We start from the raw sequence: 13,425 nt of genomic DNA, 5'->3' as shown, positions 1-13,425 counted from the left end.
TGCTGAGTTGGGGGGGGAAAAAGCACTGCGCCGCCCGGGAATCGAACCCGGGTCGCAAGAATGGGAATCTTGCATGATACCACTACACCAGCGGCGCGCTTAAAGAAACATTTCGAAAAAATCATTTAGGAAGCAGAGACAAAAGAGCAGCATGCCCATCAAAGCATTTTGAAGATGGGCATTTGGATATAGTACATTTGCAAGTGGGTCTTTCCAAAAATGGCAAGCAATCATTAATCGATAGATGGAAAAACGTTTGAATTGAATGTGTTGACTCCCAAGAACACACTGCCCTATAAAACTGCAATCCCTTTTAGGAACGAGTAATTTGGAATAGCTATTAATCTTAATCAGACTACCTCCCTTCCTCAGCCTTTTTTCTTCACAGGCCTCATTAATGTGGATTACGCTTATTATAACCCGCCTTTCCTCTAGGGACCTTCAGGTTCCCACCCCAAATCTATTTTAATCTTACAACAACCCTGTAAGGTAAGGATATCAGCAAACGTGGAGTTAATTAATAAAATTGGAGTCAGGCTGGGGTAATAAACTACCAGACTCGCATTCCTCACCGCAGCATGCCAGCAGTCTCGGTTTTAAGTTTGCAAATTGGCTGGATGGGAAGATGTTAATTAGGTAAGGGAAATAGCTGTCAAGTCCAGGGCATTCGGCGGAGGAAAAGACAGAAGAAAAGAAGCTGATATGAAACTAGATAAGACTTGAAGAAACGTCATGAACATTGTCATTGGCACACATAGTTTGAATGTATAGTTATTATGGGATGTTAGTTACCGAGTGCACATGCCCAACTGTGTAACCGATCATGAAATTTCTGATAATTATGTGGTCTTTGAGTGTATAAAAGATATATGTTTTCTATTGTTCAGGGCTCTCTTCTTGGGAAGGAGTCCTCAATTACTAAGGTGCCTTAATAAATGAGTAACTGAGTTTCCGGAGTCCAGCCTTTCGTTGGGTTAAAGGGCTGGGCTGAAACCACAATTTTGTGGACAAGAGTAGGCTCATATAAAAAAAGTTCTGAGGCATCATTTATTTATTTACTTATTTATTTATATAGCCGCCCATCTCAGACCAGTGACTTGGAGATTAGCAGAGAGCAGATTCTTGTTCAGAGGCTTGGAATGAAGTGGCATGATGCCCAACTTCTTTTTCTCACTCTCGTGGACATGCCAGGGCCTGGTGCAAACTAGGCTTACTGTATATCCAAAGTCAAGCCATGCATTCAGTGGATAACATGCAGCTTCCACCACAATTTTCATCCAGGGCTTATTTTTAGCTTGCATGTCCCCTGAACCTGGAAGGGGTGCTCACTTACCATTAATTCCACCTTCTGGTCTTCCAATCTAGCAGCCTGAAACAGGAGCAGCTCTATTTCGCCAATCAACCCCTCTTCTTCTGGGTGTAGCGGGGTGAAATGGGTACACTAAAGCCAAGCCAAACTTCCCTCCTTTATTCTATCGGCATTTGAATGGGCCGGATCCAGCAGGCCTTTCTTTTCCTTTGCAAAGGACTGCAAGGTAGAACCTCCAACAGCAGGGGCAGTCTACCAGAGACACCCTACCGAGCAGAGCCAAGTGGAGGTCCTCCTCCAGCCAGCCTTCCTTGGTCTCCTTGACAAAGAAAAGCTGCATTGCTAAAAGCTAAGCCACGTTACTTCCATCAGCACCTCTATGGCTGCATTTGCACAGCTCTGCTCCCTCCTGTTATCAGTTCCACTGCATTCCTGAAACACCCACATTTCTGGGTTCATATGATACGCAGAACCATTAATGGCGGGGCCTGGGTTTGCACAACATTGTGGTTCTGTGTCTCATAATTACTTGAGTGAAGATAAGTCCTTGTTGAACTTCCCTCCTTCCTGGGTCTGAATAGATCTGAATTGCAAAGAGGTTAGTCCAGACACACCTAGAAAGTTTCAAAGCAAGAATATTGTTCTAAAAAGTTTCTAGCATGTCCAGCTGAAGTTTTGTAAAAAAATCGCTTTTAGAACCAGGCAAAGAGAATCAGAAGATGGGCTCCCAAATGCTTAGGAAATGTTCATTGGTGGCCCATATCTTGTCATATCCCTACAAATTAAAAAAAAAAAAAGTTTATCCCTGGATTTATTCCAATTACATTGCAGGTATTAAACAAACAAAACAGGTTATATTGCAGTGATTAAAAACAAATTATATTGCAGGTGTCATAATTCATACAAAGTCTGAAGATGAACACTCTCAACTTGACGAGTTTTGTAGCGTTAAAGACACGCACCGTCCAAATGCAACAGAAATTAAAAAAACAGACTCAATCAACAAGACTAAAAGTTACACGCACAAATTGTACGCTCACAGTATTGGCATATTTTTGTGTACTTTTTGTCTGCTTGTTCCAAGGAAATAGCATTTTTGAGGCGCTGGAAGGAAAGGAAGCCACTTATTTTCAAAGGAAGAGCGTATTTCCAAAACTGCCCTGAAATGAAGGCATCACCCGCGCTGCTCTAACCGCCGGAGTCCTGTTCCTCCACCTGCCCACTGGAGGCGGGGCGGACTTCAACTCCCAGAATCCCCGGCCCGCGCAGGGGAATAGTCTCTCCTCGCGTCGAGGGCGGCTCAGCCGGCCGCGCCTGAGGGGCCTCTGCCCGGCCCCAGACGGGGCGGGAGTCGCCCGGGGCTCGGCGAGGGCTTTCGGCGCCGACGGGGCGGCTTCGCCGCCTCCCCCCAGCCGCGGCCCGCGGCGGCTCCCGACGAGAGGCGCCCGCCCAGCGGGGCTCGGCCGCCGGGCTCGCCTCCCCGTCTGCCCGCCGGCCGCGCGGGGCTTTCCCTCCAGAGCGGGCGGGCGGGGCGACCGGTCGGGCGGGGCAGCCAGCCGTCTTCGCAGGAGGCGGCGGCGAGGCGGGCCCGCGCCAGCTCGCCTCCGCCTGCCCTCGGCCGCCATGGCTCGGAGTGCGCCCGCAGGCCGCCCAAGGTCGCCGCTGCCGCTGCTGCTGGCGGGGCTGCTGCTCTGCGGCGGGGGCGCCTCGGGCCCGCCGGAGCTGCGCCGCCCGCCCGCCCGCATCGGTACGCGGCCGCGGCGGGGAGGGGGGCGCGGGGTCTTCCGGCGCCCTCTCCGCGGCCGGAGCTGCCGGGCGCGAGGCGTTCCGCTCCCGTGTGCGGCGCTGCGCCCGCCGGCCTTGCCTCGGCCCCCTCCGTCCCGCTGTGGCCGGCAGGCAGGCCGGCCGGCCGGCCGACCTCGGCGCCCCTTCGCGGGCTTGAAACGTCCGGTTAGGCCGGGAGCGCTTGGAAGAGCCCCCCCAAGCGGAGGCCTGGGCGGAGGCTGCCGCCGGCGGGTTGGGCAGCCTGCTGAGCCCTCACGTTGGCGTTGCCCCATCACGAAGGGTGCCCCGAACATCCAGGGGTGCAGGGAGGGCGGCAGCGCTCCCGGCTTCCCAGTGGACCCCGGCCAGGAATGCCGGGAGGGCACGTCCAGCCCGGGTTAGGAGGGCCCGCCGGGGGAGGCGCTCCGGTCCGGTCCGGTCCTGGGGGAAGGAAGTAACGCGACACCCTCCTTGCAGGTGTGATCGGAGCTGGCATTGGGGGCACCTCTGCCGCTTATTTCCTTCGCCAGAAGTTTGGTAAAGGCGTCCAGATTGACGTCTTTGAGAGAGGAGAGGTGGGGGGGCGCCTGGCCACCGTCAAGCTGGAAGGGAAAGAGTTTGAGGCTGGAGGATCCATCATCCATCCCCTTAACCTGCACATGAAGCATTTTGTCAAAGAACTGGGTGAGTCGTTTTCGCTCTTCTCCCTTCTCGCTCCCGTTCCGAGGGGGGGCGATTTCCTTTCTCCTTCCTCCGGGACCAACAAGGGGTTTCTCTCGGAGGCAATACAAGGGTGTACTTTGGGTGCTTGGTGGCACGGCGGCCCCGATCAGGCCTCTTTCTCTGCCCTTCACGCTCAGAGGAAGGGTTTATTTGTTTTGCCTATTGTATGTGAATGGTGCTGTGTGCGACCTCTAAAGTGGGCAGCGCATGGAGTGATACAGGCTCAGGACACCAACAGCGTTTGCGCTAAGATGCAGAGTCGAGCGTGACAGCTCCTGTGCCTGACACTTTTCCAGCAGGATTTATCACAAAAACTGAACATTTCCAGATAATTGCTCTGGCATCATCTACCAATGTTTTTATAAAAATCATTTTATAAAAGTTCTCTTTAAGATCATAACGTAATGTAAATTTCAACCCTTTTGACCATGTATTTTCCCATTGATCCATCTATATATTATAACCAAAACTCTTAGCCCACTTTATCATACATTCTTTAACCTGTTGTTCCATTTCAAATTTCAATAAAAGTTTATACGTTTTAGCAATTACATGTTCATCATCTATACACAATGGTACTTCAAATTCTGTCTGTCTTTGCTCCTTAACAAAAGACTTTTTATCCATTTCAAGTCTTCCTGATAGCTGTAAATAGGAAAACCTTTGACAACTATATCCTTCTGCCCTTAGTTGCTCTCTTGATTTAATTTTATATTCCCCTTGGTGATTCTCCAGTAATTCCTGAAACATTAGCTATTTGCCTTTGCCTGTTGTTTCTCTTCTGTAAAATGCTTCTTGTGTTGAGATCCATAGAGGTGTTTTTATGCACAGCCTGGGTTTACATCTATTCCATATTCGCAATATGGCAAGTCTAATAAAGTGGTTTTCAAAATCCACATTACTTTTAACTTTATCATAAGTATCCATGCCATCCAAACCTCAGGTAGTGTGCTTCTAACTCTAAAAGTCTTTTGTTTCTCAGCAACACCCATTCTTTCATTCAAATCAAACAATAAGCTGCAAAATACAATTTCAAATCCGGTAAACACAGTCCTCCTCTTTCCTTTGCATCTTGTAACATTCTGTATTTAACTTGTGGTTTTTTCCCTTGCCATACAAATTTAGATACATCATTTTGCCATTGCTTGAATGGTATCTAAGTTGTCAAAACAGGTATTGTCTGAAACAAAAACATCATTCTAGGCAAAATATTCATTTTTATCACAGAAATTCTCCCCGACAGTGACAGTTTTAATTTCTGCCATCTTAACATGTCCTTCTTAATTTCGTTCCACGTCTTAATATAATTATTTTGAAATAACATACAATTAATATTTCCCAAAGTAATACCCAACCAGGCAACCTGGTTCTTTCCTTCCCCCTCCATTTAAGGATGAATAGTGACCAGTGTGTGTTGTTCTTCAGGGCCAGGAGCCGCAGGGAGGATTTCAGAAATTTGGGGCACTGGTTTTTTTCCCCTCCTTCTCAAGCTGTGGGCACCTGTGTTTAAATCCGCAGGGCTTTCTGTTGCTGAGAGTCAAGGTAGACTCATGGGCATTTACAATGGGGAGGAATTTGTCTTTGAGGAGAGCAGCTGGTACATCTGGAATCTTTTGAAGCTTTTCTGGCATTATGGACTGAACCCCTTGAGAATCTACATGTGGGTGGAGGAAGTCCTGGAAAAGTTTATGAGGTAAGGAGAGACACAAAGCAAAAGGCTGCAGGGGGACAGGGGTGTTGTGGCATCACTGGTGCAGCCTCTGCACCAAAGGTTTTCCTGAGCTCCCTCCCCAAATTCTTATCAATGGGGCATGTTGTGTGAGGTTAATCATGTTAGGAGAGCTTAATTCATTTAATGCTTATTACATTGAGATGGAATGCTTTTTGCTTTTCCCCGGCCCTTCTATTTTTGGAAGCAAGGCCTCACCCTGCCATGGAAAGAAAAAGAAATTGCTTCGCTCTAAAGTTGTTGTGTTCCTCTGTCATACCCTAATTGTAAAGAGGACCACAGGGTGGCTTAGTTAAAAAAAAGAATAAATCAAAGCTTCTTTTGCTGAGTTTCTCCAGATCTGGAAATTAAGCACAGTCAAGGCTGGTTCATACTTGAATGGGAGGCCAAGACCATAGGCTAGAGTGGGGAGCAGGAAGAACATCCAGAAGAAGGCACTGGCCATCTTCTTTGTAGCTTCAGGGCTATGAAGTCCCCAAGAGCTGAACTCAACTGAAGGGCCTCTTCACCTCTTTGATCTCAAAACATAGCCTGTGGTCACCCTGAGCAGGTTCTAAAAGCAAACAGATAAAACACAAAATAACTAACACCTGAGTGTTCAATGAAACAGGTAGGTACAAAATCAGCTCTGCAGTTAAGTGACAGAGCAACAAGAGATGAAACAGGAGGTGGCCTACAAATGAAACCAGTTTGTTTGGCAGCCAGCAATTACATAAAATCTAGTTGCCACTTCCTAAGAACATTAAAACAGTGTTTCTCAACCCCAGCAGCTTTAAGATGTATGGATTTCAACTCCCAGAATTCTCCAGCCAGCATGCTGGGAATTGAAGCCCATGCATCTTAAAATTGCTGAGGTTGAGAAACACTGCATTAAAACATGTATAATAAGAGGTTCCATCTAGGGATTTCCTTGCTGTTTACCTTCAGAAGCAAGGGAGAAAAAAAACTAACACTCAGCAGAATTAACAAAGCAATTTGAGATGCTGTATGTGTGTTTCTAATTTATCTTCCTGTGCTTTTCAGTACATTTGGGTGAAATAATATAAAACCCCCAATCTGGTGGGTGCCAACTGTCTTCATCATCTGGGGGATAATGGAAGTTTAAACCCAACTTTTTGCACCAGCTTGAAGATGCTATTTGCTATTTATCATGAGGACAGCAAATGGCACCACTGGTTTTGTTTTCTTCAAAAACAAGGCAGGAACATCAACTCAGAATAGTTCAAATGTTCATTATGTTTATGTTGCCCCACTTCTTGATGTATTTTGCACAGTTGCGAGATCCCCGTCTTAAGTCTGTTCTTTCCCCTCCCCCTTTGGGTCCAGGATCTATCGGTACCAGTCCCACGACTATGCCTTCAGCAGCCCTGAGAATTTGCTCCATGCTCTCGGAGGAGCAAATTTTCTTCACATGCTGAACCAGACCATTGATGAGTCCCTGCAAAAGGCCAGATTCTCTCAGAATTTCATCAACGAGATGGTAATCCCTGTCTTGCGAGTCAACTATGGGCAAAGTGCCAGCATCAACGGCTTCGTAGGTAACTCGTGCTTGTTTGTAGAGGACTCTTTCAAACAAGACCATTAGGAGAACTGTGTGCACTTCTGATCCCTCTGGGGGGCCCCATTGAAATTGGATCATTTTAGCCTTGAAACACTGTACACTCTCACTGTTACGTTTTGCCAGCATTAGATGTATTTTCTTTTCTTGCTAACACAAAGTACCCAGAACCTAATGTTTCCAGAATGTATTGGTGCCGCAGATGTTTTTGGTAATATTACATGAGCTGGGACATCTTGTAAATAACACAGATTTTGTAATTTGCATCATTTCTAGGATGACACACGTGATGCTACTGGCCCATCTTTGCCTTGTGGGTGCCAGTAGGATTGAGACTTCAACTCTCAGTATTTCCCAGCTGACAGAATTGTTGCACTCCAAAGCTCCTATGTTGTCAAAGTCTGTAACTGGAAGGAAGGCCCAATATTTATTTGATATATAAATCTTAATGTTTCATTTTCTTAAAAAGAATCTCAGGACTGTTAACAAATGTGTTACATTATATGTTTAGGAAGCAGATGATGTCTGTGTATTTTGTTTACTTGAAGGGACACTTGCAAGTTCTTAATATGTACCAAGACCCTCAGGCACACATTTGGGGAAGTAAACTTTCTCCAACACTTCTGCTTCTGGAATTCCCTGTGCACAGCAATGAATGGGGGAAGTGAATTCTCCCCAAAACACTTCCTTGGAAGTTAACAAACTACAGAACCAGTTGAAAATGGAGCATAACAGCTGCTTCACATATTATGTTATATGATGGTTGGTTTTAAACATTGCTCAATAAGCCATAGTGTTTTGATTTGCTCATAAGTTATAAAGCAAGTATACTAACTACAGTGGCTGGGTTCATATATTTTCTAAAGCCATAATGCAATTTGTTAATTTTTGGCTTAGTTTTATGTCTGACCCTGTTACTGAATCATTCTGGCCTCAGTTACTGTCTCGTTTAGGTTTGTGTGACCATTTTCTTCCTGGACTTTGTTTCTCTGCAGGGGCTGTATCTTTGGCTGGAGCAAGTGCAGGACTTTGGTCGGTGGAAGGTGGTAATAAATTGGTGTGCACGGGCCTTCTGTACGCTTCCAAAGCCCAGCTGATTTCTGGCTCTGTTATCTCTGTAGAAGCAAAAATGAAGTCAAAGGGACATGCAGGTGAGGTTGCCTAATCTTTATTTATTTATTTCACATTTGCAAAACATCAGGTGCAAAATATGAAATAATTCTATCAAGTATGAAGGTTGTGTAAGATTAAAAACAAGCAGGTAATCTGCTATCTTCCACAAGTTTGGGACCACCACTTCCCCAATTCTTGCCTTTGGTCACAAGTGCTGGAGCTGATGGGAGTCAAAGTCCACAACTTTAAGAGGGCGCATGGACTGCCTTCTTCCAACGTAGATCAGCAACCTTGTAAAGGAATGCATTCCTCACGACTGTCTTCTGGCCTCCTGGAGAACCACAGGAGGCCTTCTAGGTACGTGATGTCACTGGAGGGGTCAGGGCTGAACAGGTTTTTGCCCATTTTTTCAAAGTTTGGGATGGGTTAAGGAAGGGAATACTGATTGGTCATTGATTGTAATTAAATAAATGTCAAGGATAGGAATAGGAATGGGAGGCAAACCACTCCCATTCCTGCCCCAAACTGAAGTACCTGAACTCCATGTGGCCGTCAGCTCAATTTTTGCAACTTCCAGAGTTTGTAGCATTGCTGTGCTGAAATTCTGTACTAAAATAACAATTTTTCGTGGCAGGATGATGATGATAGTGGCAGCTCTGGTAATTACAATTCAAGCAGTAAGGTTGGGTATCTAGCAGAGAGTTCCAGAGCCTAAGGCAGTCATCTCTCCTCTCGTAGATGTGCCTCATCAGATGTGCCTCTGATGGCAGCTGGACTGAGGAAAAGCCCTTGTGAGGGTCTTAAAGCCAGGCTGGGTTATGCAGGAGATGGTGGTCTTTTTAATAATCTGCTCCCAAGTTATATGAAGCTTTTTATCATTGTCAGGATTGTGTCCGGAACGGGTCAGCCTTTAAGTGGCTACAGCAAGGAAACCCCTTGCTCCTTCTGCTCCCCCGGTCAGTAGTCCTGCTACGGCACTCAGTGTCCTCTAAGTCCCTGGACCCTCTCCAAAGGCAGACCCACACACAGGAGACCGCAGTAGTCCAAACGAGATGTTAACTAGCCAAGTGCTGTAGCTGGCAGACCTCCTGCCCGTGGCCTAAACTTAGGTAATCAGTTCAAGGCTAATTCCAGAAGGCACCCCAAACTGCAAACCTGAATTGTAGGGCGGTAGCATGTCTTGGTCCAGGACAGGTTGAATGTGTTCCTCAGTCCAGTCTAGTTAGAACTTAGAACTTCAGCAGCCTCCTTTAATTTTGATGGATGCAAGAGATCTGTCACAGGCCTCTGCAGGAGAATCCATGAGGCGGAACAGAAATCCAGGGAAAGGGTCTTGCTCCTGTGGCCCTTGGGTAAACTAACAGATCTTCAGCCCCAGATCTTCTGAGGTTGAGCAGAAACAGGAGTGGTTTATGTTTGCTTAGACATAATCAAAATATTTTGTATTTACAGTCTGTTTCATTAGGGTTCCTAATTGGAAAGGAGTGTTTGGCTTCAAGCAAATGCAAATGTCCACTGCCCTCTGGACATATGGCGATCAGGAGGAGGTCTGGGCATTTGCAGGTCTTCATATGTCCAGAGGGCAACGGCCCTACCCTTTTTGGACTAGTGGGTACATTTGTGATTTTGAGAACATATTGTAGGATGCTCTCACCAAATGGCTTCTGTTGGAGACATAAGCTGTCAAGAACCAAATTCCCCAAACTATAGCTCCCCTCCCCTTCCATGTTCTCCAATAGCCTTACCTATCTTTCTCCTCTGCAGGCAGGCACCAAACTGCAGCTACCCCGTAGCTATTGGGGGTCCAGTGCCATTACTGGGGAAAGAGAGGGTACTGGAAGCTGGTGCTTTGCAGAGGCAAGCTTCCCATTTTTTTAAATTGATTTTTAATCAAGCATAAGCTTGATGGGGCAGCCTAGTGGGCAGCAAGAGATTCCATGAACACATTGGTCATGGAAAGCCCCTTTCCAGATCCAAAGAGAAGCAGCAGCAGCCCTAGATTGGGAGAGACTGCAGGGAAGAGGAAGTTCTGTGATGATTGAGACTCAGTGTATATATTGCGGTCCCCCAAACACAACATTGGAGGGATTCCACCCATTCCTTTCAAACCATCCTGGATTGTTCAGAAGGATTTTCAGATCACAGACTAAGTGGTTGAACAGCAAAACCCTCTTCTGCCATAAATATCTGCCAGTTTGGGATATTGTGAGAGGCAGGGTACCTAATCAGGTCATGCTGCCTTGGAATGAGGCTACATCAGAACGAAATGCCCCTGGGACCAATTCTATCAGTGGTGGCCACAACAAGGAGAAAGCTCTTACAAGGTGTGTCTGAGTGTGGATGTAGGGGGAAAAAAAGAGTAGCTATGGAAATCATGCAGTGCTGGCACTCTGCTGCTCTTTGAAAAAACTAATTTGCCAGCACAAAAACGCCTGGCCTGTTCTCTCTTCTTGGGCCACACGTTTGGAAAACATACCCTAAAACTCTCTGGCTGTGCTCTATCTCAGGCAGTAAAAATTATAGTAACATCAAACTGCTGCTTTAATTTTGTTTGTTTTAAAGGTGGTCAGATGAAGCTATATGAGGTTACCTACAATTCTACGTCTGGAGTAACATCAGATGTCTACGACATCCTTCTCATCGCTACTCCCTTGCAACGGAAAATTGCTAACATAACTTTCCGCAACTTCAATCCACAGATTCCCGAGTTCTCTGCTCCCTTCCACCAGATGGTAGCAACACTTGTCCATGGGCGCATTAATGCTTCTTTTTTTGGCTACCAGGATCCTTCTCAGTTCAACTTGGGGGACATTTTCACTATGGAGGATCCTCATATGTTCATCGACAGCATTGGTATGGTTTCTCCAGTTAAAGGCAACCTGAGCCCTCCTGTCTGGAAAGTGTTCTCCAATCAGCTGCTGACCACAGAGCAAATGAACCTGCTCTTCTCATCCTATGATTCGGTGGTAGTACGGAAATGGCTGGCCTACCCACACTATAGCCCTCCTGAGAAGTGCCCACCTTTCATTCTCCACGACCAGATTTATTACCTCAATGCTATAGAATGGACAGCCAGTGCCATGGAGATGAGTGCAATTTCTGCCAAAAATGCTGCACTCTTGGCTCACCATCACTGGTACAATAAGATGAATATGATTGATCAAGAGGATTTGCATGAGAGACTCAAGACAGAGCTTTGAATTGGCATGCCAATGATTGGGGAGCGGGGAGAGGCATCAAGGGGTGCGTGAAACTTGCAACAAATCTTGGATGTTGAGTATGAATGTGCAAAATGTCTGAAATTTGGAATGCTCCATTTCAAGTCCAAAATGCTGAGCTTAAAATGTCTCCATTTGGCAGTAACTAGGGCTGTTTTAAGCTCAGAACATTCCTGGAAGAACCAAAATGCTTCTGGTGAGGTAAGAAACAACAGTTTGCAACCATCACTGTTGAACTTACTTTGCCACTCCAAGGAAACCACTTTAGAGGGAATTCTTGGCCACAGGAGCCATTTAAAAACTACTGTATCTTCTGGATTTCTTTTACAAATCATGTATTTGTTATAAGTAATTTTGGGCACAAGAAAAACCTTGAATAAAGCCTTTGGGTTGCCAACTCAGGTATTTTACATAGCAGTGTTTCTTAAAACCACTGAATAAAGTTACCAACAGACTTCATTTACTTGCTGGTCTCCCAGACAGTAACTCCAACAACTCATTAGCTTTGTATGGAAGTTGTTATTTTTACAATTCTGGAGGCCATAAGTTTGGAGAATGGTACAGAAAAAAAATGAATATGCTTGATTTGAACCTTTTAATTGGGCTGTTCAAAAAATTGAAGTAATACCCTTTCAAATTCGTATTTTATAAGCTTCCAGTGGAAAAATCAATTCAGCTGTTCTGGCTGCATTTACAGTAGGGCACTAGTTCTGAATAACCCCTTCCTTTTTTGGAGGGGAGAGGAAATAGGGCATTCAGAATTGCTTTTGACAAACTCAACACATACAGAGTAGCACCTACCAAACACTCTGTATTAAAAGACAATAGCTTGAGAAAAGGAAAAAATAAAAAGTATCTTGAAAGGGAGACTTGGGTAGCGTTAATCAAAATTATCCCTGTGTGTCCTTTGATGCTTATTCAGGCAGCCGGGAAAATTGTACTAGCAAGTAGCTTTCCTTTTATTACTCTTGAAGAAGTAAACAGATGCCTTAAGCCCGTGGATTGTTTATTACTTGACTGTACTACAGTCCCAGTATGAATTGTGCCTCACATTATGTGCATTTTGTTTAGGTGAGTAATCTGTTTCAGCATCCAAGGGGAGCATGTGTATTTAGAGCCTTGTAGAGAAAAGGGTTGAGGGTTCTCCTTACTTGAGAAACGCTTGCTGCAAGGGGCAACTAACGCTATTCCAAAAGCAATTAAGTAATAAAGATTTAAGCCACCTAAAAGCAGTAGGAAAATTATTTTGAATACATTTACTGCAAGGCACGTGGTTCTATGAACTGATACGTGAGGTGACTGCTCATTCTGTCCGTCCATGACTGTTAGCCATAAGACTGCGTAGCAACTTGCAGGTAACAGACCAGGCACGCTTTCTAATGTTCTGTTATTAAAGTGGGAATAAAAAAAATGATTCTGGTGGTGCTATTGTGCCTTCCTGCAAATGTGTGACTAAGGATCTGCATGTCAGAACCTCACAATCCAGCACTGTTTGCTTGCTTGCTTCGTTTCTGCCATCACGGGGGAGGGGGGAATGGAATGTGAACCGTTAGGTTTAGATGGATTGTTAACTGGCGCCCAGGACTTCCAAGGTCGGGACTTCCAAGGTCGTACCAACCTGGGAGCCTGAGGACTTTGTCGACATGCACAGAACAGATTCAAAGACAGAAGGGGTAGGGGTGAAATGGGAGTGAAGTAAAATTAAGTTTTGATCTGCATGGGACTCAGTTCCAGCTATGCTTTAGAGCTGTACACTACTTTCCAATAAATGATCTTTTCTTTGAACCTGCACTGGTTTCAATGGGAATTGCTTTCATTGGGAAATGAGTACTGCAGTTCTTACACTGCAGCTGGGAATTCTAGAAGGGTGTCACACCAAAACAACTAAAGAGGGTTATGTTATGGGAGGTTAGACCAATATGTCATAAAGCAGGATCTCAAGTGGTCAAGAATGTTGGTGTATCACCATTGCCAGCAAAAGTTCATTTTTCGTTCAAATTGCTTAGAATTG

General features: G+C 45.6%; 1 protein-coding gene and 1 non-coding gene across 2 annotated transcripts; one reads left to right on the top strand and one right to left on the bottom strand.

Moving 5' to 3' along the window:
• Positions 1 to 26: 26 nt before the first annotated feature.
• TRNAG-CCC (transfer RNA glycine (anticodon CCC)) lies at positions 27 to 97 on the bottom strand. The gene has a single exon. It is a non-coding gene; the product is annotated as a tRNA-Gly (tRNA).
• Positions 98 to 2,570: 2,473 nt separating this feature from the next.
• Positions 2,571 to 13,205, top strand: PCYOX1 (prenylcysteine oxidase 1). The gene is made up of 6 exons (XM_088151918.1): positions 2,571 to 3,056; positions 3,551 to 3,757; positions 5,315 to 5,489; positions 6,852 to 7,063; positions 8,079 to 8,234; positions 10,759 to 13,205. The coding sequence occupies exons 1-6, from the start codon at positions 2,933 to 2,935 to the stop codon at positions 11,394 to 11,396; spliced, it is 1,512 nt and encodes a 503-aa protein (XP_088008044.1). The 5' UTR covers positions 2,571 to 2,932; the 3' UTR covers positions 11,397 to 13,205.
• The last annotated feature ends 220 nt before the right edge of the window (positions 13,206 to 13,425 follow it).

Source organism: Python bivittatus, unplaced genomic scaffold (genome assembly GCF_059951505.1).
Source record: "Python bivittatus isolate LINGU-HERP-01145 unplaced genomic scaffold, Pbiv_v1 ctg000680_np1212, whole genome shotgun sequence".
In the NCBI taxonomy this organism is placed as follows: Eukaryota; Metazoa; Chordata; class Lepidosauria; order Squamata; family Pythonidae; genus Python; species Python bivittatus.
Note: the sequence above shows the minus strand (reverse complement) of the source record. Positions and strands in the feature narration are given on the sequence as shown.